Source organism: Glossina fuscipes, unplaced genomic scaffold (assembly GCF_014805625.2).
Source record: "Glossina fuscipes isolate IAEA_lab_2018 unplaced genomic scaffold, Yale_Gfus_2 113, whole genome shotgun sequence".
NCBI lineage: Eukaryota > Metazoa > Arthropoda > Insecta > Diptera > Glossinidae > Glossina > Glossina fuscipes.
Window position 1 is genome coordinate 741,757 of NW_023998456.1, and position 25,679 is coordinate 767,435.

General features: G+C 32.9%; 1 protein-coding gene across 1 annotated transcript; it reads right to left on the reverse strand.

Annotated features, from left to right (window-relative positions):
- Positions 1-5,986: 5,986 nt before the first annotated feature.
- LOC119639683 (pyruvate dehydrogenase (acetyl-transferring) kinase, mitochondrial) lies at positions 5,987-17,738 on the reverse strand. The gene is made up of 6 exons (XM_038037237.1): positions 17,546-17,738; positions 9,909-10,116; positions 9,643-9,833; positions 6,555-6,904; positions 6,274-6,498; positions 5,987-6,212 (listed from the first exon to the last, which is right to left on the reverse strand). The coding sequence occupies exons 1-6, from the start codon at positions 17,646-17,648 to the stop codon at positions 6,051-6,053; spliced, it is 1,239 nt and encodes a 412-aa protein (XP_037893165.1). The 5' UTR covers positions 17,649-17,738; the 3' UTR covers positions 5,987-6,050.
- Positions 17,739-25,679: the final 7,941 nt, after the last annotated feature.

Consider the following 25,679-nt stretch of genomic DNA (forward strand, 5'->3'; position numbering starts at 1 on the left):
TTTCATTACACCGATTCAAACTTGTCTGCCTGTCCGTCCGTTTGATTGCCGACCTTTATAAGTCGCAATATATGAGATATTTTGACGAAATTTGGTAGATCGATATGTTCAGGCCCAAGGACGAACGCCATTGGAAGTGGTTCAGATCTGAGAACTTTTTCGAACACTTCCCAAATGACGTCCTACTCTGAAAAGTCCTTGTATGAATAACTGAAGGTGGTGTAGAGTATTTAATGGAAGGGGTGCCTCACTATAGTGTCTACTTGTTTTGTTTTATAATTTTGAGGAATTTTCTTAGATCGTAGATCTAACGTTTATTAAGACTTGGATGCTTTCTTCTTTCACCAGAAATAATCAGAGAAATACAAAATACGCCCCGATTAATTATATTTTAAAAGATTTTAATTAAAATTAAGCGGAAATTTTTTTTTATCATTTATTAATTTTTGCTTTGGAATAGAAATGTTTAGTATTTAGTATAATCTGTCGAAAATAAAATTTAAATAATTCCTTTTTTTTTGCTAACGCAAGTAAATATTTTACTAGTTAATAAGACAAAATTTATTTTTATTAAAAATTAAGAAAACTTTTCAAAAAATATATTAAAAATTATAGATTTATTAACTTTGTACGTTTTATATCTATACATAGATATATATATATATAGATATATATGTATACATATAGCATATATAGTTAAAAATAATAAATTAAACCTTAAAATATGGAAATTCGAAGAGAGTCGTTTACAATAATTATTTGTATAAAAACTAAGAGGTCTTACGAACGAATAATAACGCTTATCGAAGTCCAATGACCACAATAATTCTGTAAAAAAATATTGTAAAAAAGACCAACAAAAAATAAAAATAATATAAAATTACGTAATGTGACTTGAGTAAAAGTTTTTAACCAATAAATACAAATTAATAGAACGAAATAAAAACACACGTCGCCGTAATGAGTCGGAAAAGATCGAAATACAATCAATCAGCATCCAATGAAAACTTTTAGAAAAAATAGTTAAATAATTATAAATCTTTTTTTGTCTGGAGAGATCTATTCAGTCCTCTTAGACTTTTCTCAAATTTTGAATTAGCTTGACATATTTTCGACTCATCGTGACAACTGCTATAAGGTTAAAACAATTTATTCACAGTTATTTAATGTTCATAAGAAAAAAGAACAAAACTAAAAATTACTAATCATAATTATATCAGTTTTCAAATAAATTTCTTGCACTTTTAATAGGGAAATTTTCATGCAAACGTGTTTGAGGTGAAAACTATAAACATTATTTTCAATTTGGTGAAGTCAGCCTCTAGTTAAATGTCTTCGGGTTTATCGTAAGACAATCAGCTGATGAGGGAAAAGATTTCAGAGCATTCATCTTTTGTTCACATTATTTGTATTGAATGTATTTATTTGTAATGATCACATACGCTCTAATATTAATGAATTTGTGTTAAACGCAAATATAGGTAGATGATTTTAGCAATTGTCGGGAGCTATTTTAAAAACAAAAATCGATGTCCTATTATATTTGCCCATTATACTTTTCCTTCATTTCTTCATTTTTTCATATTTTTGGGTGTTAACCGTCCGCTACGTCACAAGAAAAATTCTCAAAAATTCTTAAATACAAAGTTAAAATTTTTCTTTGGTATATTTTACATTTTCGCACACATTTGTCCAAGTATCTACAAATGTTTTATTTAATTTCTTAAAAATAAAGCGTATAAAAGCATCTTTTATAGCCCTTTCTTGATAATTTTTCCAAAAAGAGAAAGAAAAACTAAGAAAATTCTTGAAATATTGTAAGATTTTTTTAAACTTTTTTTCATTATATTTCAAATTGTGCATTTTTAAAAAAATCAAAAATCTATTGAAAGGAACTTTTTAAAAGTTTAAAATAAATCAATCCCAAAAACTCTTTCTATTATTCCAAAAGGAGTAAAAACATTATAGTCGGCCACGGCTCATCATTAAATATCCTACACCTCTTCCCGTAATGCAATTATATATTCATATAATGTCTTTTCAAACTAACACAATGTGTGGGAACTGGTCACAAAAGTGGTCGTATCCAAAGCATTTTCAATCGGATTTATATCTCGACCAATATTGGGATATTAAATTTTATCAAAATATCTCAAAAACTATGACCTTTAGATTGAATGCAAAAATACATGAACAGATATTAGATGGACAGACGAGTTTAGATCGTTAGGATCATTTTTGGAATCGATCGGCATAATAAAACGTGGGTCTATCATAAATTTTTCTGGATGTTGCATACACTGCCACAAACTTAATACACCTTGTATCAAATGATGTAGGATATAAATATAGGTGAAGTTTGAAATGCTTGAAAAATGGGTTGATAATTAAAAACGCTGGAAAACACGTCCGAATTGAAGAGCATACTTTCATGACGAGTGCGAGTAAATGTCACTTAACTAAAGATATTCACAACTGAACTGAACTGAAATCACTAACTAAAACTTGCTTTTTTTTTATTCGTACAGCAAGATTAATTACATTAATGGTCACTTCAATCAAAAAGCAAGTGGAAAAATAAAATAAATGTCCTTCGAATTGTCGACTAATGACTTTAGATTGATATGATTAACAGTTAAAAAGACCTAAGACAGGTAGAAAACAAAAATGCATTATTTACTAAAAAATTTATCTTGAAAAAGTCTGCGCTATCATAATAATGATTTAAATTTAAAAATAACAAAATTCTTACTTTCTTTAAGTCTCTCAATTACAGGATGGTATTCCGCGTAGAGAAAACTTTTAATAAAACGGAAAGGTTGCAGCTATGAAACTTTCACTTAATTGGTCATCCAATTAATCAACACTTACTCAAAAAAGCAACTCTGTTAACGTATAATAAAAATTGAAGTCTTTTGAGACGTTTTTCATTATCTTCAATCGTTTACAGATTAGACTAGAAATAATAGGAAGATAGGAGAAAATAATTGGAGAACTTAGGAAAGATCACTTCTAACAAAGTAACATCGTTAAAAGGCGAATATGATAGCACGCAAGACGTATACTTGCAACCAAATCTGTCGCCAACTTTATTAAAGTTCAAATAAAAACCTACGTGTCCTTTTTTCACATCCCTACCTCATCTGTCCTTGAAGTGTTACCACACATCTACAGTGACGCGCCAGAAACTTCGGGAGCTTGGTTGGGAAGTTTTAATGCATCCGCCATACAGTCCGGACTTGGCACCAAGCGATTATCATCTTTTTCTTGCATTGCAAAATTTCTTTAATGATAAAAAATTGGAATCTAGGGAGGATTGTGAAAATCGACTACTAGAGTTTTTTGCAAATAGAGATCAGGACTTCTATGAGAGAGAGGCATTTTAAAGTTACCTTTAAAATGGCAACAAATCATACAACAAAACGGTGCATATTTGACCCAAATCGGACAATCCGAAGCATGTTCAATAAAGTCCTAAAGTTCATATAAAAATAATGGATTTCTTTTTTCCCAACCTAATATATTTCATTTGATTGTTGTGAGTTACAGCGTGTTAAAAATGGAAGTGAACAAAGAGAAAATTCGGTACATTTTACAGTTTTTCTTTGACAAAGGCGAAAATGCAAGCCAGGCGGCTAAAATTGTGAATGGTGTTTATGGTTCCGATACTGTAACAGCCAATTATGTGCAATTTTGGTTTCGTAGATTCCGTTCAGGAATTTTTGATGTTAAAGATGCACCTCGCACAGGTAGGCCGGTCGTCGAAAATGTCGATAAAATCGGAGAAATGATCGAAGTTGACCGGCATGTTAGCAGTCGTAACATCGCCCAGGAGATAAAAATTGACCATAAAACAGTTTTAAACCATTTACACAAAGCTGAATTCAAAAAGAAGCTCGATGTTTGGGTGCCACACCAATTAACAGAAAAAAACATGATGGATCGAATTTCCATCTGCGAACCTTGGCCAAACGGAATAAGATAGACCCATTTCTTAAACGGATGGTGACTGGAGATGAGAAATGGATCACATACGATAACCCTGTGCGAAAACGATCGTGGTAAAAAAGCGGTGAAGCACCTTAAACGGTGGTCAAACCAGGACTAACGGCCCGGAAGGTTTTGCTATGCATTTGGTGGGACTGGAAGGGGATTATTTATTATGAGTTGCTTTCATACGGCCAAACGCTAAATTCTGATTTCTACTGTCAACAACTGGACCGTTTGAAAATAGCGATTGACCAGAAACGGCCAGAATTGGCCAACAGGAGAGGTGTCGTGTTCCACCAGGACAACGCTAGGCCACCTCAAACGCAGTGAGCCATCTATTATTGATTTGCAGAAGAATTGTAGGTATTTATCTGAACATAGCTCGCAAAATGATAAAACAGATACGCTTAAAAAAGACGAGACAATTAAAATGCCAATCAATTTAAACTGTTGCCCTGCAAACCGTTGTGACACCGTTTAATTAGCCGAATTGCTCTAATGAGGCGTAACAAATATTTTAAATTACATCGCACTTGGCTGTTATATTGAAAACAATTTTTTTGTTGTTGTTTCTGGGTAAACGGAGTAAGTCTGTCGACGATCAGGCCAATGTATGAGGAGTTTCTATAACTTATTGATCCTGTTTATTAATTTAAGGTTATGAGTCTTCCTGTTGAAAATCTTATCCTTATTGGGTGTGAGATTTTCTTCAAGTTTTTGGCTGTGTATTATGTGTGAGCATTGCGCCGCAATGCGAAATTTGCCAAAGAAGATTCTTTAGAAAAATTTCATGAAACCATTTTATTTTGAAAGGGAAATAGAAATTTTATAAAGGCGTAGGTAGTAAATTTTCCATATGAGTATTGTGTTAGAAAAGTTTACATAGTTTTATATAGTTTTATACAATTAATGATCAATTGATTTTAATGTGGAATATTAAAACTTTATTTAATTTTTGTGAATGGAAATGATAACAGGTCGACTGAATATATTTATTTTGCAAATTTTTGCGTCTGTGTGCATGCAAAACTTACATGTATATATATATATATATATATATGTGTGTGTGTGTGTTTTTGTAAGTATTTATTAATTGCTTTTTTTTAAAAAGTTGCGCTAAAAAATAAAATTTGTAATTTTTTCTTTTTAATTAAAGCTTAATAAAATTTATGGCTTGCCATTGAAAACTTATTTATAATGTTCCGATATTTTTATATAATTGTATAAAAAAACCAATTTCGGAATGTTATGCCTAAAAACTAAATAAATGTATACATATGTGTAGATATTTAAAAAAAAAAGTTACAAACATGCTTCAAAATGTAACACATTTCCACAAAAATTACAGATTATAATCTAAAGACAACTATTGTTCTTAGAGGAGAAAAATCGAATCTAGAAAAAAGCAAAAAAAAAAAAAAAGAAAAGCAAAAGAGCAAATAAAAATACTATATTCGCTTTGGAGCGAAACTTCCATACCCACCACCTGAGGCGAATATCTATTTGAAAATCTCGGAAACAATTTTTTATATGAACGAAAAAAATTCTGAAATTTTTTTTTTTTTTTGAATATAATCTCATTCTTCTTTTCTATGAAAATGAAGCAATACGTGTCCATTCAGGATTATTTTATAATCATTCTCTTAATCATAATGTATCGGTAAGAATTTTAAAAGCAAACCTACTGAACCGATTTAAATCAAAGTCGGAATTATTATATTCACGTGTTCAATTTTGTCTAAGTTCTCTTCTTCTTGTTCCTGAGTCTTCAACCGGGATTATAACATGTAACAAATCCCAATACCCTCGGGTGGTCGGTATTAAAAAAAAGAAAATAAAACGTGTTGCAAATAACAAACCATGTGATTGCACGATTAAAAATTTTTTTAAGTATTTTTTTAGAAGTAATTTTGGCGGCCGAAAATTAATGAATGAACCAGCATACATTGAAATTTTAGTTACAAAGCATAGGAACGACCAATTATTAGCTTGTGGGGAAGGGTGTTTTGGGAAAGCATTTCGTCAACAATCAAAACTTAGTTCATTCAATTCAATGCATTTCAGCTTGATACTTGTGCAGCGCTCTGCTCTGTCGCGCTCTGTTTCTTTTTCGTATTTTTTACCTGATTTGACCAGTCTCCGGTGGGTATCGTTGCTCTGTAGAATTTTGAACTTGTTTTATTAAAAATAGGTAACAATTCATTGGCCTCATCAGATATTGCCTGGAAAAATTGAAAATTGGCATTTAGTTTTAATGCATTTTCAAAAAATTTCAGTAAATACCTTTAAATAAATAATGGCATCAGTCCCATAACCTTCACATGATAGCAAAACAATATCACCGTGAAAATAACGAGCGTAGAGACGTGATATCGGCAGACCGTAACCATAACCAGCTAAGGGTACTGTATGCAAATCAGATTTTGATGGCTGAGGAGCGGTGCTATACATATATTTAAACAGTTGATCGCTTTGTGAGCGTGGAATACCACCGCCTTGATCGGAAACCTTTAACAATTATTATAATCAATTAGCGGAATAGCTTCAGTAATTTTTTTATTTACCTTTACACAGATATCTTCTTTACCTCGAACTACTAACACTTTAATTGGCGGCAATTTATCGCTAGTATCTTGATCGTGATGTTCCACGACAGCTCTCATTGCATTCTTAAATAATTCAAATAGCATATGATACAAATGCGACGGTACGTATACAGTTCGTATGGGCTGCTTTTCATTGTCCACTTTATTGTGTTCTTGTATCTCCAGTCGTGGACTTGTCAAGTAATATTGATCACATAAAAATCGAGCATTCTCATAAGCATCAGTCACCACATTCGTTATTTGGCACGCGGGATCCAAACAGCCAATGTGTCTTCCCTGATCATTCGGAAACTGGCCGAACAGTAATGCTAAAAAAATATTAATAACACATGTAATAAATCAACTGACCTTTAAACACTATCGCAATAATACACTTTTAATCAATCTATGATGATGATAGTGCCATTTTACATAATCATTTTGATTAGTTATAGATTATTATATATTAAAATTGTTGATGCAGGGATATGGCGTCATTCTATTAGATAACGATAAAACCAACCAAGGCCAAGGCAAGGCAAACAATGCCGCTGATAATCCCGCTTTTCAGCAAAAACTAAGGTCTCTATAAAAATTTTCACATTCGTTTTTTCAAAGAGGGGAACTCACGCTTAGATCGCACCTTTTCACTTAAGTTGAAAAGTTTGATTGCTTACTAAACGATTCATTATACCCTACATCACTTATTTGTGCGGATGTATGCGGCACCAAGAAGGACTTTTGATAGAGTCACCTTTTATTATACTGATCGATTCAAAGACCGTTTCTACACCGATCTAAACTTGTCTGTCCGTCTGTCACTCTTGTCTTCTTGTGTTCAACGTACAAGTCGCAATTTTTGAGACATTGATGAAATTTGGTAAAACGATATATTTTAGATAAACGACGAACCGTCATTTAAAATGCTATATAAACAGTTATTTTGAACGCCTATATTAAACCAAGTGACGCAGAGTATTGAATGGTAAGCCGCATCTCACTATAGTGTTTTCACTATTCCTGAAAGCTAAAACACGTTTCAGAACATTGACGCAAGCCATTGCGCAGCATAACTGCGCAGTCAGCGTCAATATTTCCTTAAGTCCTTACTTCTCTTTGTTGGTTTTGATACAGATACTTATACATTTTTTAAATACCTCTTGACCGTTTGGTATGCTTCTAACGAACACGAGCTGTACAATATTGCCACAACAGTGCAACATGAAGTAAATTAGCCTAAACACACGACGATGAACAAAATAAATAAAGGCAAACTACTGCCTGCCAGCCTGCAAGCTTACTTTTTGTGACACCATTTAACATTTTGTTCCTATTATGTTACCGCAATCTTTATAAGGAATGCTTCTAAAGTTTCGTTTGAAAAAATTCAAAATTTGCAACCAAGACTTAATATGAGACGGCCTAAAAAAATATTCAATCTTTTGGAGCGGAGTGTTTTTTTTTTGTCACTCAAGCCTTCTACACTATCATCTTAGGATGGGAATATATTCAGTTTGCCAAAACGTTTGCAACACCCGGAAGGAAGCCTCATAAGTTTATAAATTCTTCATCAACATCAAATTCTAAACCGGTTTAAGAAGACAGCTCTGTACCTCTGTATAATGTCTGCGATAAACATTCTTCTTGCGCTTTGCTTAGGCGTTTGCAAATCGGAAATTATGATTGAAATGTAACGCCCGTGTGTAAATGTTATTTACAAATTACATCAACCACTTGCTCGTGGCATATGTTTTGATATTTGAATATTGAAAATAAGAAAAGACAAAAGCGCAAGGGGTCTACGTCATACTTTTTGGCAATTCGCTTCGTCATTTATTATTTTACAGTAGTGTTCATAATTAACAAAATTAACAATGTGTGTATGGATCGAATCTTCTAATCTCATATATTGGGCAGTGTTAGATATTTGACTGCAAGATTGAGTAAAAATTTGTTCCATAAAACGTGTTCTTGCGGGATTGCTTGTAACGAAATTTAAAAACCTGTATCTATAAAAAGAAAAAAACACTTAGGCCAGAAGTTCTTCAACGCATTCAATGCTGTTTTGGTGCAAATATGCTTTCTCACTCTAATGAAAAAAGTTATGACTAATAAATACTGCTTTTATTCTTATTCATTCCATATGATGACGGACGCACGTACTACTAAAATACACACGCACACATACAATTACAGAACCATACAAATCCATAACAAGTGCGAAAATTATCCTCGGCTGTGATAGAATCTTTTACACCTACCACCTTTGTCATAGAATGAGAAAAGAAACGAAAAAGGCAAATTTTCGTGCACTTCAATATTGGATGGGCGTGGCTGATTGTTTCCATTTTGGTGGAATATATGGGGAAATTTTGTGGGGAAATTCGAACGTGATATCTCCATCTTTTCAAACGGATTATCGTGCACTGATTGCAGTTGGAGAGACGGACACGCTTAAGTACCCTCCGAATTTAAAAGGTGCCAAGAATGTGTGTGCTTCAATGGGATTTTGAAGTTCGCTGCTTCAGTGGTTCAGGCAGTGAAATACTATTGAGTGGGCATGGACGAATTTTTCCATTTTCCAATCGAATATATTTGCACATTTTTATACTTTTATCGGCTATAGTTTGTGACCAAAGAGCAAAGAAACAAACTGTCTTTGCTTTTGAAAACTGAGATGTTCTCACCAATGTGTGCACTGTGTGCAATAAATTCCAATGTTTCTGTCAAATTTGAAGGCACTAGCTTCCTTTTTGCGGCCAGCAGCAGACATTAGACAGACGTGCAGATGAACGTGCTTAAATCGATTCAGCTTTTAGTCCTGGTCAAGAGCATGTACACTCTATCGAGTTTCTGAACCATCGTTCTGCGTGTTGCCAACGTTTTGACAAACTGAATATATCTTCACCCTCGGTGATGGGTACAAAAATAAGCAAGAACATGTAATCCTACATAGCAAGCTCTCTCCCTCTTGTCTTTCTCTCCCCGTTTATATTTTTCTTTGATTCTCCTAAACCCCTAAATGAAACATTCACAATAATAAAGAGATTTATGTGAAAAAACTTACTATGTTGATTAATTAGCATACGTATGCTAATGCGCGACATATACAAGCGATCTAAAAAGTATTGTATCGAGGCTTCCATAGAAGAATCCACAGCATCACTTTGAGTCTCTTTCATTTCAATAACGCCTTGAGCCATGGTTTGTACCACATCACTGTGACGATTGCGTATATGCTCCAAAACATTAACGAATCTAAGAAAAATGAACGCAAAGTTAATCCTCTTCGTCTTCTTAATAAGTTATTAAGTAAGTTCTTATGTAACTTACAATTGCAAATTTTCATGTGTTGGATCAGCTTTTTCAAATTGTAAAACCTCTTCGAAACTTTTCACGTACCACGAACTAACATGACCCACGGATCGCGTGTGCAACAGATCATCAGGTAACAGAGCGATTTCTTTCATAATATTTGCCAAGCGTACTGGAAGTTCTTTTTTTAAAAAAACAAATGATTTCTTTTCGCAGGCATTCTGACCTGAAAAACATTAGCACATAAATAGATGAGGTTAAAAAGTCATCTAACTTCACTTTAGAGCCTATCATGCACACGTACCTCCCTTACTTTATATAAAGTTCAGACATAGTTTGGTCTCTCTTTTCAAAATGATTTTTTACTAACTTGAAAACAAGTAAGGACGCTATATTGGGCGTGGGCTCATCATTAAGTACCGTAGACCACCATACAGATATTTATGTAACGACTTTTCAAGATGAAGCGTTGTATGTATGAAAAATGGGTGAGAAAACGCTACGATCGGAATTGAATTTCATCAAAATATCTCAAAAATTGCCGGATGTAGGTTTACAACGAAATGGACAGACGGGCAAGCAAGTTTAAATCGATTCACAATCAGTCGAATCGATCGGTGTAATGCAAGGTCGGTGTATCTCAAGTCCTCCTGGATGTTGCACACATCCGCGTTAAGTTAATATACCCGTGTAGCACAAGTCGTAAAGGATGCACAAAGATTTGGATATCAAGTGCAGACAGAAGGGCTGCTGGATTGTGGAATGTGTATAAATAATATGTAGAAAAGTGTTCTTCATATACTATCAGGTAGCTTTCAGTCAGCTTCGGCTAAAATAATGAGAGTTCAGCATATTTTCCGATCAACGTTTTTCATAGGTAGCCAATGGCCAAAGATGTTTTTTACATTTTTTTTATGAAATCAAATTAAGAGCGTATACTTTCTACACAGATTCCCTCCACGTTTTCATAAAATTCAAATTCGGGGATTTTGAAATGTATAGTGTTTTGAACTGTTAGATAAGATAAAGTGGCAAAATTATTAGTAAATTTCAATTTATTGGAGATAATTATAAAAACTACTCAAATTAGATTCACTTCTGTATGCCTGCCTGCAAACACATCTGTTTACATGCACTTCAAAATGGACTGACAATTATTTTTGCACATGTGGTATTGAAGGTTGAGGTGCATTATTAAACAAGTGCAAAGAGTCTATTTGAATGTGACATAGATGCGAGGGAAGAAAAGGGAGGCACACGAAAAGTAAATTTAAAATATCAATAAATAAATATATTTTTCTTATTCGATTATTTTTCTTATCACTTAGCTTCAAAAAAAACAAATTCTGTCTTTATATAAATAAATAAGTACTTTGTAAATTTGTATTAATTAGAAAATAAAAGAAAAAAAAAAAAGAAGAAGAAAATGATTATATTCGGCGTATGACGCCCACCAAGTGCCTCACCACCCTTGAAAAAGTATACGTGACCTATTAACATGCGGCACTTCATTTAGATTGATGCAGTGATGTAAGTACTATACATATATATGCATATACTTAAGTATGAATATTAAGTTGTATAAGAGAGAATATAGGGAGGGAAGACTCTGTCTGAATACCATAATTTTCGGGTTAAGGTAAAAGTGTCAACTAACACTTAATGGAATTGTAGACATGTAGAGTTTCAATTTTTTGGAGTAAGGTAATAGTGTCAATCAGTTCGTAATAGAATAGAATAGAGTGGACTTGCAGCGTTTTCGGAGATTTACAGATCTGCGTTTTATATTTTTAGAGTCAGATGTCAGATGTAATATTTATCATCTCAGGAACGTTTATTAATGTTAGTTAAAGCAGCGTTAAAATGGCGGTAACTAGTTTTGAGAATGAACTATTTTCATTTCTCTCTTATTCTTTTTACATAATTCTAGCTACTGCTACCTTGTATTATCAAAACTGATTTATGAGCAACGAGATGGACGCATGGTTGATAACTTTGACAGCAATGTAAAGAAATTTGTTATAGAGGAGAGTAAATATTGGCCGGGTGACTAAGGCCTACTATCTTTGGGATTAGCAGGACAACGTGCAGATGGCCATTTCTTTATAAATCTAGAAACTAGAGCTTGTTAAAGAGAAGCAGCGACAGCACCAAAGGCGCGGGTATGTCTTAGAAAGATGAACGGGGTTTAGTGATTTAGTGTGAACCTGCAAGCTACAAGCTACAGTTAGTTATATCAACTTATACAAGTCGCCACAAAGCTTGATTAAACAGACTAAGTATTTGAAGGCGCTTCTTTTAAGATTACTTTATAAACTATTGAGGAAAATATATCCAAAATTTCGTCATTATAGCCACCACTTACTGGTAACCAAATCTTTAGGGCTAAATGTAAGGCGTCCGCGCACTCACATCTCAGTCGGCCCGCTAACTTACATTTATTCTTACATATTTGGTTCGGAATGTTATGCTTATAGAGACCAAACGGGTCAAAGGTTGGACTATCTCTATTTTCATTGTGAACTTGTGCATAGATTTGATGCTAGTCAATGTTGGTAAAGCCTGTAGTGAGATAAACTGATAAAATGTACAAAATTCAAAGTTAAGAGAGCACGGCTTGAAGGAATGGAAGGACTAAGCAAAAATAATCAAGCGATAAAAAGTGAATGAAATCGTAGGCTTCTAAGAAATTTGTTTTTGTGTCTTTGATATAACTTCAAAAAAAAAATGAATTAAATCTTACGCTGATATAAAATGTATACACTTCGTGCCTAAAAGTTCCGAGCTTTCTAAATCATATTTGTTGACGTTACCCAAACGAATAGCAAGGCAAATGAATGTATTTGGCTCGAAGAGAATATAATTTCAATTTTATCATTATTATAACTCAGTAAGTAATTTTTTTCGTACACAAGCGGAGAAACAAAAACATTGTCTCGACAGGTATTATAACAAAAAATAAGGTCGATAACTAAATAAACATAAAAATAAAAAATTTTGGAGGCCATAGAGAGCTTTGGCCGAATCTTTTCACACCCAATAATACGCACACATTATTTATTTATTCCGCAAGTATAGATTTCTTCTTATCAATCTTTTCGCTAATTTATGAAAACGTAATTTGCATGGACTTGCGAATTATTTTTGTTTTCTTGACGTTTTAAATTTTATAAATTTTCTTTCTAGAGGACTCTCAGCGCTCTAACTGGCGAGTAGACCTTGTCTAAAGATACCAGATAGCAGCGTGGCTTCTCCTCTTCTCCACCCTCTACAAATAGCGATAAAATATTATGGGCCTCTTCAGTGTTATCTAAGTTCAAGGTACGATCTATTCAAAAGGTTCATGTCTAAAATCATCAACGATATATGGTATTGCTAACAATTCACCAGTTCGATGTCCCTCTGACAATTTTCCAAATATTATTTTTGTAGAATTTTTTGTTCTTTTCTAAATATTTATGCAAGCACTTAAGGCCACTCGCATTATTGCAACGTACATGTTAGCGTTACAAACGTAATCGCGAGATTAGCAGATTAAATCAGTTGTAGTTTTAAAAAAACAAAGAAAGCTCATACACACCCCCTTATCATCTGTTTACGTTTTCTAAGACGAAGTAAAAACAAACAAAAGGAATAAAACAAAAAACGAAAAGACTTTATTATGAGTGCTTCTCTATTATATACAAATTAATGTATATATATATATATATATATATATGTGTGTGTGTGTGTGTGTATGTATGTATACATATTTATTTTATGTATTTATACATTACTCGTGTCACTCAGAACGGAATTTAAATCTATTCAAACATGGCAAGATGTTCAACACGTTTAAAAATAATGTAAGAATAAAACCTCGATGTCTCACCTCAAGGTTTCCTCATGAATACTTTCTGATTTGGACTTGCTAAGGAGGGAATTAAATCTTTCATATCCACTCCGCGTATAACTATATTTATAATTGTGTGTTTACTATTATCCACAAATCCCGCTTCAAGTAAATGATACAATAATTGATTGATTGAAGTTAATGAAATTGATTGAGAAGAGATGAAGGAGGAACTGATATCAATTTCCCCATAAATTAGTTCGTTTACACGAGCGATTTGTGTCACTCTTGTGTTTGAATTCATTTTTTGAGTTTTCTTATTCCATCTATTCACAGTTCAGCGGTTGTAATGTCATTATGTAGGCGAAATTCCTGCATGTGTTGGAAATCATATTCGTTTTAACAAAAGAATCGAGAAATTAAGAATTTAATCGATCTCGTGGCATTAGTTGTTTACATTCACTCGATCAGTAGGATGTCTATAAAATCTAAGTAACGATATTTTATAATAATAAGCTTGGCAAAGGTAGCTTAAGACATGAATATGTTTCTTTAATCTGGATCGGGGGATTTCAGTTTACGTTTCAGGTATGAGACGTCTTGCATTGCGTGATTTCAGATCCACACAAGATCTAGGTTAATCATAAGCTTTGGAAAGATTGCTTAAGATGTGAATATGTTTCGTTAAGCTAATCGGGATATTTTAGTTTGCGCTTTAGGTATGAAAGGTTTTGCATTACATGGTTCAAAGGGAAGGAAGTCTTACAACAAAACCTCGGATCCATATAAGTTAATGGCTCTTTGAATAGCAAATTTTGAAGATTTCATTTTCTTTTCTATTCTGATTTAACACATCAAGGTCCCATTTTAAGTATCATTTTACTTGCTTTGTGATGGTATTCGACACCTTAAAGGTTAATCGTAACAGCGACGCAACCAAATACACTTTTAGATCCTATTCTCCGAGTTCAGTAAAACAAAAAAAAAAAAAAAATGTTCAATCCTCTGTCTCAACATTTGCTGCTTTCAGTATTCAAGCCCCATGTTTCCAATATTTTCTGGGAGAATCCAAAGGTATCAGTTGTTGGTGATAGGGTCCCAACAATTTGATAGCTTGTTCATCTTCTAGGCATTGCAGACGCAAAGCCTAAACATGTTACGATTTTATCTAGTACGAATAACCGGCCCTCTTGGAAATCTCGAAAAGTAATGCGACCCCTATTTCATCAACACAAACATTCCTGCAGAGCTTTGATTTGACCTTTCAATTAGGGAATGTAACAAGCAAAAGCTGACAAATGTTATAAATATTATAATAAAAATTCTTTCGAAAATATTACTTATTACTACCAGCGGACATGAATTCTACAGCATTTACTTTCATTGTAATGCAAATTGACGTAAGTGATTGTTTCATTAATATTTTATATCATATGTAGAATTCATGTAATTTTATAGGAATCGGACTGGTAATATGCATAACTGTTAAAATATATATTCTGACGATCTTTACGGATGTATATCATGAAGTTAACGCAGATACTCACCATGAAGGCTTAACTCTATGGCACCCGCGAGCATGCAGAATGAAAAGGCGTCAGTCACGCCACACAGGAAGCAAGGGAGGGAGGCTACCCTGAAGTTCCAGAATAAGAACAAGTAAAGAGCGTACTGACTATCCTTACAGATATTTCAGTGTTTCGAGATTAATTAGCCGTAAGGACGTATCCCTCCCTCTGGTGAGAATAAGGCACTATCTAAAACTTCATCCTTCCTCGCAGATGTCTCTAGTGGTTTAACGTAAGTGCTTGTATGGAAACCTTATCCTCAATACACCTGTTGACACACGGGCTATTTGTGCGTGATCGAGTGTCCTCCAGAGTGTGAGAGAATTCCCATAAGCAAAATACCACACTGAGTTAACAGTGACTGACAGTGGAGTTTAAACTTAGACTATACAATATAACTAATCACAACATTTCGGATATCACACCTAATATTGAGAAAATATTGCTTCTCCATTTTTGCACTTCAATGAAATTTTTATCGGTTGTGAACCCGTTCACGTATCTCATTAATTAACTTGCAACTAATTTGTGTGTAGATATGCCTACAGTAATTTCAATTACTTTTCTTTACAAAATGCTCTTAGCCATTAAATAACAATAGAATTGTTGTTAATTAATTTTTCATTAATTTTCTCAGCTCAATTTGCAAACTTTGCGGTTTCAAATGGGCAGATGGTGTAACAACGATAATAATACGTTCTCCGGAGCGGAAATGAAAACGTTTGTTCAATCTGCCCGCTATCGTGTTTCAAATAATCGGACGGAATAACAATGCTAATGTACGGATATGAAAATCTCAGTACGCTTTTAACGACTCTTTTGTTTTTTTTTTTTTTTTTTTTTTTTTAGCAATATAAGTTACATGCTGTGGCAATGCTTTTCGCTATTAAATGAATACGAGGTTAGATGTATCGGGTTGACCTTGTACAGCGCAAAGGCTGTTGACATTTGTATTTCAGTAGAATTGAATATGCATACACAATATATGAAACATAATTGTGCAAAAGTTCTACGTCTTTTCTCGTAGACTGTATTCTAATATCTCACAAGTAATTCTCCCTCTCTCTCTCTCTCTCTCACTCTAGTTAAGGCGTTAAGGTGTTGGTTTCTTTAACATCCAGTTAATCTCAAAAATAAACGGACAATATCATGGACTCCTTTTTGCGGACAATCTGATGTACAGAGATTCCGAAGAACGACAGAAAGATCGTAATTTTAGTTTTTGTAACCTACATTACTTGTGGTATGTATGCTACACACGAAAGGACTTGACATGGATCTTTTATTATACCAGAACCCTTTATGAATCGATATAAGCTCGTCCGTGCGTCCGTCCGTCTTCTTTTTTGTGTTCCCCCTACGGGGCGTAATTCTTTGTAGGGATGTATGCTATATCAGGAAGAACTTTAGATAGACCTACCTTTTATTATATTAGAACCTTTCTAAATCGATTTGAGCTTGTCCCTACGTTCGCCCGTCTTCTTTTTTTTGTACTCCCTGTACAAGTCGTAATTTTTAAGATATTTTGATGAAATTCGGTAAGCTGAGATGTGTAGGCCGAAGGACGACCGCTGTCAAAAATGAATCAGATTGGAGCACTTTTTCGAGCACTTAGCCAGATAGCCACCTTAGGTCAAATATTATTACAGAGGTCTTAAAGGAAATTATTTCCACAAAGAACTAACTGAACTCGTGAAATAAATAAGAACAACTTTTTAAACGGAAAAATACATTAAAAAACTTACAATCTCCAAGTAGTCTAAATTTTTGAAAGAATTTTTTCAAGTTTCTTATAAAGAAATAAATCATAAGTAGTAACCTCGCTTCAATTTCAATAAGAGAGCTCATACATAGTTAATTAGTCACTACTAAACGATCACAAAGAGGCAAAAAAAGAAAAAAAAATAATAATAATAATTTTAATTTATATAGCGAAACATTTAAAAGAAAAGAAATTGCAAAATATTTTACCAAACACCGCTCACCTACTTGTAAAATGTTTGCTGATAAATGTGAAATGATAAAGGAAATGAAAATGTTTATATGATTAAAGATAAAAATAATTAATTGTTACTCTCATTTTAAAAACAAATGAACGAACACAATATTAGAATAAAGTATAAGGGACAACAAATTTGATCTAATATGATCATTTGCATATAAGACTGTTTGCTGGCGATTATCAGGTGTTTGTTGTTCGCATATTGTCATAGGAGGACGCAAACGTGCAAAAACAATTATTACACAATACTCACCGAAATCAATGAATTGTTTAATGGATAGCGGTGATGGATTGAATTGCGAATAAAAATCTAACATTTTCGTTATGTTTGAAAATCGGGCTGGAAATATCCGCATTTTGACCAATTTTTGTAGAGTGCAGCTTTTAAAAAAAAAAAAACAAATATATACGTGTATATAAATATTTATATATATTATTATTCTCTGTATTGGATATAACGAACACTTAGTAGATATATACTAATGCACTTTTCTTTTCGCGAAAACCACTTTCAACGTCCACTCTCACCGTCTAACAAATATGTACTGCTTTAAAATGTTGTTGCGTTGTTAGCTTTTAGTTTATTACTTTCTCAATCTCGTTTATTTCGTTTCAATGCTTTCTTTAACATTTTACGCAATAATAATAATAATAATAACGATAAGTAATTGTTTAGACAAACTTCTCTCTTTTTTTTTTTGAATATTTTTATTACTGTCTACCTATATTTACCCGTTCTCAAGTTTGCTTCACACACATATACATGCAAGTGAAAAACATAGAGGGAGGTGTGTCGCGGAACTTTTGTTTTTGTGAGAAATATTTAGAAGAAGCGGCAGGGGAGAGAGAGAGAGAGAGAGAATAATACATTTTATTTATTGTGACGTATGTACATACATAACAGCTGTTATAAAACGCGGGTTAATTTATTGAAGAATTCATTGCGTCCGCAATTCGTTGCAGCTGGAAAACAAATCATCGATTCGGTACTTACGCGAAATGAGGAACAAAAAAAGTTTGCTCGCTCACAATTTTTCGTACAAAAATTTGAATTCACACATTCGCGCTGGCCGCGCTCTTTTTCAATTATTGCGATTTACTCTTCCGTATCATTAATTATTTAATTATTTATACATTTTTTCTTCCCGCAAAAGCTACGGAGTAAATAGCTTTGTTGTTTAAACTTTAGGAAAATTCGATATTTATTGTAGAGTTACCAGACTTTTAAACGAATGTCGACAAATACGATAAATAATCGATAGGAAAGATTATCATCGTTTATCGTGCCGTCAAATGATTTCGAATTATAATGCAATTTTCCCCATTTTTACAATGTTGTGATGCTGCCAAGTGAAACATATGGCCTTTTATCGCTATGTTATCCTGCTTAGGCAGTGCAATGTTAGTTACTAATTAGTTAACATGCCAGCGTATGATTACTTTGATGCTGATGAACTACTTTATGAAAGTACATTCGATAGTGTTAATTCAGATGGTGGCAAGTAAACCTCTCTGAGTATTGACGGAGATTATTGAAAGTAGAAAATATCATGAAACCATTCTATCAGGGAAGATGTTTTAAATTAGAAGATTGTTGCGAAATTTTTGTGTTTCTGTTATCAATAACAGTAGTAACGCTGTTAACTAGTAGCCAGTTGATAGCTTACTCTTTCATTCTCATTATTTGTCCGAGTAATAATGTGTTGCATTCTCTAAAACCTTTGCAAAGCAGATACGTGAAGAGTTTACACCAATTGGTGATTTCCTCTGCGATACATTGTTAATGATAAGTGAGCGAGAAAACAGAGCAATTTAATAAACTGTTGACGATTTTTATAATTTATTTCATTCATTTTTATATCTATGAACACATATACATAAAAAAAGGGGAAAAAAAGGAAAACATTATAAATAATTTAAATAAAATAATAACTTATTTAATTGCAATTTTCTCGGTGAGTGAGAGAAAAATTTATGAAAGAGAAATACTATTCGAAAATAAATACGTTTTTTATGTTTGCCTGATGCTAACCGCACGCTTGGTGTGGATATGAGGGGTTTGTAGACGGTATTTGTGTCGATATGAACGGTTTGCAGACGATATTTGTAGAATATAAGCTGTTTGTAGACGGTATTGGTTTGGTCATTAGCTGTTTTTAGAAACTAATGCTTTATGTGAAATTCAATGCAAAAGCGATCATTCAATTACAAAATTAAATTTAAAAAAATCGTAGAGAAAAGGAGCTTCGAGAGGAAGATTTAGGATCGAAGCCAGATTATTAATTAAATTATTAGGAAGAAGTGCAGATTGTTGTCTTTGAAATGTTATGAATCATCATTGGAACATTTAAGGCCGAATGTTGCAAAGTATTTTGAGATTTTAAAACGGTTTGTTGTTGAAATTCAAATTGCTTTGAATTATCTTGAGTAGGAACCCATTCACAGGAACCCAAACCAAAGAATCGTTAAAATCCTGCATTCATAATAAAATGGAAACAAAATCAAAACCAAAGACATTGAATGTATTTATTAAATTATAATATAACACTAAAAATTTCTGATGTTTTTTTTTTGGAATCTAATGACAACAAGCGATTTTTACGAATCATTGTTGGAACATTTGAAGCCCGATGCCCGATGCCCGACGTCGGTTTGTTCACATTCAAATTGCTTTGAATTATTTGGAGTAGGAACCCATTCACTTAATATGATGTCGCTTCCCACCTCTCCACTGCCTTCATCGTTTTCAACTTTTATATTCGACTTTTTGTCATCTCCTGACAACTTCCTGCTACAACTGGGGTAATCTCCTTCTTCTTTCCTGTTTGTTAAAGATGTCTTAAAAGCTTTTTTCTCAGACAGTATGCTTTGCTTTTTAGAAATAACTTTATTTATTTATACAAAGCAAATTATCCTCAATATCACCATCACTTTCATGAAATTCATTTATCAAGGCTTCCACACGTTTTTTCCCTTTCTCAGATATGAGCACTTTCTTGCCATTAGCCATTTGGAAACCTGTGGGTTTGTCGGCTTGTGCACTGCTCTTTGCCATTTTTTTAAATTTGAATTCCATGCGATCTTTCTTTCCAGTTTTATAGTCTTTTTCGAACATTAGTCTTTTTCTGGTTGCGGTTGTTCTAAACGTGGATTTCATACTTTTATTCGATATCCGAGCTTTTATATCTTTTAATTCAGTTTCATAATCCGTTTCCTGCAAATCGTCTTGCAATTCTCTTCGAATATTTTGTATGAATATTTTGCTTTCTTCCGATATGGAGGTTGTTTACCATTCGCTGTTTGAAAACCTGCAGAAATAAATAAAAAAATATAAAAATAAGCCTCAAAAAATGGTGAGGAATCCATACCTTGGGTTATCTACTTATTTACTTGAAACTTAGATTTATTGGGAAAGTTATTATTATTGATGTTCTCATTTTGATCTAAGATTTCTTGTGCGCTAATGGAGGCAAATAAGTTATCGTCATTTTCATACCAATCATCATTTTTACTTATCCCAGTTTTACACTGATTGGATGGCACTAAAGGTGAAAAATGTTGGATTAACTTAAACGTTGTCTCTTCACAAATTTTAAAAATAACTTACTTTGATTTACGTTGTGCGTGTGTAACAACGATCTGAAGCTTTTCCTAAGAAGAATGTACAAAGTTAGATTTGTTGGCCTATAAAGAGTCACTTACTTTCTGTTTCTGGCGTAGAATCGTATGACTTTTTAGAATTCAAAAAATGCTTATCATGCAACAATGTACTCATATTCTCATTGTCATCAATAGCGGCCTTGAATTTTTCCTCCAAATTTGAATTCGTCTTTTCTTTAAATTCACGGCTATAGTTACGTTTCGGTTTCTCTTGTAATATAAATAAAGGGGACCGCTCCAAATTTATTAATTTTCTCTCAGGCGATGCTGTAGGACTGTTAAAAGGCGTTGTAGAAAAGTCCTCAAATATTATATCTACTATTGTCCTCCTTTTGTTGTCACCACAAGCTCCTTCTGGTGCGTCTACGTTGTTGTTTATTTCTTTCATCATAACTTCCACTTCATTGCAACATTCGATTAAATTTATAAAATTCACTTCCATTTGTCGATAACTTTCATCCAAGGTGGGAATACGGCATTGACATTGGGACCGGCTATGCATATGTTAGCCGCCACTGAAGTTGGTGCTGTAACATTGGTATTCACAAATCCATTATGGGTGATCAAGACACGTTTGTGTTTACAATACGATGCGGCTGATAACAAAACAGTCAAATATAACGGCATGCTACACGGTCTAGCACACATTTACAAAGAGGATGGCATAAGAGTTTTATATAGTAGAAGTTGTTCGGTGAGGGAAATCGATAAACAAATTACTTAATAAGTAATTCAATGTTCCTGCGCGTCCGTTTAAGTGTTTGCGGCTCACAAACCTAAGTCAATATGGATCATTAACTAATTTATGGTTGCATATAAAAACTTGAACGACATTTATAATCTCATTTCCGTATCGCCATCAATACAAACCATAAAAGGGCCTTAAAGTACTTAATAGACGCATAAAATATCTGCTTGTACACATAAATTAATCTAAAAAATATCGAAATTAAAAACAAGTAAGAACTTTATAATTGGGCAAGGTCTACGATTAGTCACCCTACACTACTACACTATTCGTCTAGTACAATTATTTACTCATTCTGATAATAATGCACCAAGAAGTATAATATATATTATTTTCATGCAAATGCGTACACTTCATGAAAGTCCTCATATTGACGGATGCCCAACCATCGCATAACGTCATCGAAATTTAGTAAACTTGGCTTACTTCTCAAATATATTATTATTTCTCGGGTTCCGGCATAAAAAAAAGAAACTAGGCGTTCTCATCCTATAAGGGCCTGCTTTTCTTTACAACCCCTATATATGTTGGGATCAAAAGCATATGTGATCCTAATTCATTACCGGTAATTTATTTGCTAAATTCCAATAAATATGTTTTTTGATAGAAGTAAACAAAAGCTGGTAGTAAGGGATCTTCTTTGACCTTTTAATAATCAATTTCTTAATCTCATTCTAACAGGAGCATTGGCGTCTGCCCTTTCATCGTGGAACACTGTATGCGTTCATTTAGCATGTATATTGTACTTCTGATCGCGTTCAAAATGATTTTAATTCAATATTTAGTTATTTGGTAAGCTAATGAGATTGATGAAACGTTCTGCATCGTTTACGATAGTATTGATTACACACATAAGCTGTCAAGTTTTTCTTGAAGCGAATAATTAAGAAGCATGATCAATTATTACTTCGGGAAACGATTATTGCCAGAGCCCGAAAGCTATCGGCACTGCGAGTATATAAATAATAATAATAAAATTAGATAAAGATAAATTATTCCTAGAAGAAAATTCTTTTTAATAATAAAAAAATTTCTTCATACTTCTTAATATAGAAATATACTTAATTGAACTTTGTCGGAGCATTTGACGAATATAAAATTTAGAATTCTTCAATGTGAAATAAACGAAGTGAAAATTATATTTGCCACTGCTTCACCTTTTTCATGCATACGCATTTACTTGTAATACAAGGCGCGCTTATCCACTCAGAAACACAGAATTGGATATGATTCTGATTAGCAAACATTCGACGGAATGCGACATAATATCACGAAACTATTAACAGAATCTTTGATAACACAAATAATAAAAATAGAAGAACTGTTAACGAACAGCGTTACAAGTGTCATTGATAACAGAAGTACAAAAAAAAGCCCGTAATAATCTTCTAGTTTGAATTTTGAGCAAAATATTGGAGTAGCTTGTCATTTCGTTGTCTCTGCTGGTTTTTGTTTAAAATTAATCGAAGCCAATTGTTGCTTGGCAATTGTATAATTAGGATACCATTTCTGAATGCGTGTGAGATATGCAAAGTTCCTAGTGAATGATAGATGAGCGAGAAATAGAAGAACTTTGTTAATAATTTTTGCTCGTCAACGAAACAAAAATTGCAAAAAAGAAACAATTTTTAAAAAAAAATTTTTGCAGCATTTTTCTGAAAACAAGAAAAAATAATTTTTGCTTTTGCTGGAATATTGTTTATGTTGTTAACAAGTAAAAATTTTTGGAAAAAAGACCTGAAAAGTATACAATTAAAAACGGTGTATATGTAAATGGAGAGAGATTAAGTGAATAAAAAATGTAATGCTTGTATCCCTCAAATGAGCGTTTTTCTTAAAAGTTAGTTAAATTTTTTCTCCAATATTCAGTAGATTTTCCATTCCTTAACATTAGAAAATTTTAACTAAAAATCTAGTTAAAATCCCGGTAAAGAAATCAAATTTCCATTTTGAGTTTGTTTTTGAGATTATTTTCTTTTATTCATTGTGAAATTGAATTTGTTTTAAATATAAAATTTTATTCTTCTATTGAAGGCCTATTGGGCAACGTATGTGTAAATAAAAAAAAAATAAATAAAATGACAAATTTGTTGTTTCTGTAACAAAAGGGATCGATATCACTGCTTTGGCTCTGTTTAATTCACCAAATTTTACTTTATCACTTCCCATCGTTACGTTGTATCCGTTATTTTCGCCCTCTACATTCGAAATCATTTTTAACGATCTAATGTCTCCTAATGCGGGCCTTTAAGCTTGCGTCCAGCTTTATTGAAGAGCTGTCTGATGGACAATTTTCTTCGCAATGCAAACCTAATTCGCCAACATGTAAAAGTAAGATGTTCAGCAACATCTTTCATTTTTATTTAGTAGATAAGCGTTCAAGACGTTCTTTCCTGCCTTTTATTAGTTCAAGATCTGCTATGTCTAACACCAAAGGCGCAAAGAAATTCCAATGAAGTCTTTTTTTTATTTTTTTAAGTAAAAAGCAGCATCTATGCAAATATAGGAAAACACGTTTCCTATATACCTGTTTTATATCTATATTACTCCCAGCTGCAAACGCTAATAATTAAGTAATAATTCATTTTTGTTAAAAGGTATTCTGGATTTTTTAATATATTAAGAGGTTATATTAAGTTAGTGAGCGAGTGCCGATCGATTCAGAAAATGAATTTTCTTCTGCTTGTCTGTCCGTCTTTTTAGTGTTCAATCTAGGAGTCGCAAATTTGTTCAAATATTTCGATAAAATTCGGTTCCATCAAATTTAAGATGAACGCTATTGAAAATGGTTCGGATCGGATCACCTTTTCGAAAATATCCCATATAACGACTTACTTTTTAAAATAATTGAATATATGGAAAAAAATTTGCAATTTTCAAAATTTCCCAACAAAAGTCGCTGAGAAATATGATTTCGACGTTCCAAGTTTCTATGAAAAGCTTGTTTCGGCTAGGGTAGTATTTTGAACTTCTCGTCCATATAACTAACTGTTCTTACATAAGCTGAATCCTTTTTGTGGAAAGAAGGTTGATTCACAATAGTAAATTGAGAAAGGAATCAATCGCATTAAATTTGGATCACGTAGGCCTATTTTTTGGACACCGCTGCATACATGGATTCTCAGGAAATGTGACAAACAGTTTAATTGTTGTTTTATCATTGAAATTTGTTCCCGTTAGTAATTTGACATAAAAATTAAGTGGACCAAAGTCTATTTCTTGTATGTCACTCTATATAAGATTCCTTATGCATAGTATCCCCTCAAAGAGAGTTTTAATATTTTATGATGAAAACAGGTCCATAGTAGCAGCTTTGCACGCGTTGTGAATAGAGGGAGAGGACAGAGTTGCTTTCAATAAATGATGAAAAAAAACCTAACCAATTTTGCTAAACCTTAACAGTTTTGCTAAATGGGAATAAATGGTGGAAAAAAACCTAAATAATGCTGCTAAATGAGAATTTGCTACGTCTTTTAAGCGGAATGATGTTTCGAAAGAGTTTCTTAGAGTGTTCGAAAACGCACTATTTGTAATAAATCAAGACTGCTGCATATTGTATTTGCATTAACCATTTTTTACACCAAACTTCATTTTTATATTTCGGTACGAGCGCTTCGAAAAATGGTATACAAATTATTATAAGCAAATAATAAAGAAAAAATTGAAATTTTGAATAAGATGTGTTTTCGTAGCGGACGGAAATAAAAATGCAAAATTAAATAAAATGCAAGGGAAAGGAAAGAAATAAATTCAAGTTAGGATTAAGACAATCAATGTCTTTTTTTTTGCTTTCTCTACGTTAGGCTTTTCGATTGATTATCATGTGAAAGTATTAACAGTTCAAATGTTTATAGATATATATATATATTAAACAAATTTATTAAACTTAAAATTACAACATGTTGCAAAGTATCAATATTGTGTTTATTAATTGTAATTACAATAATAATAATGATAATATATATGATTATGAATCGAT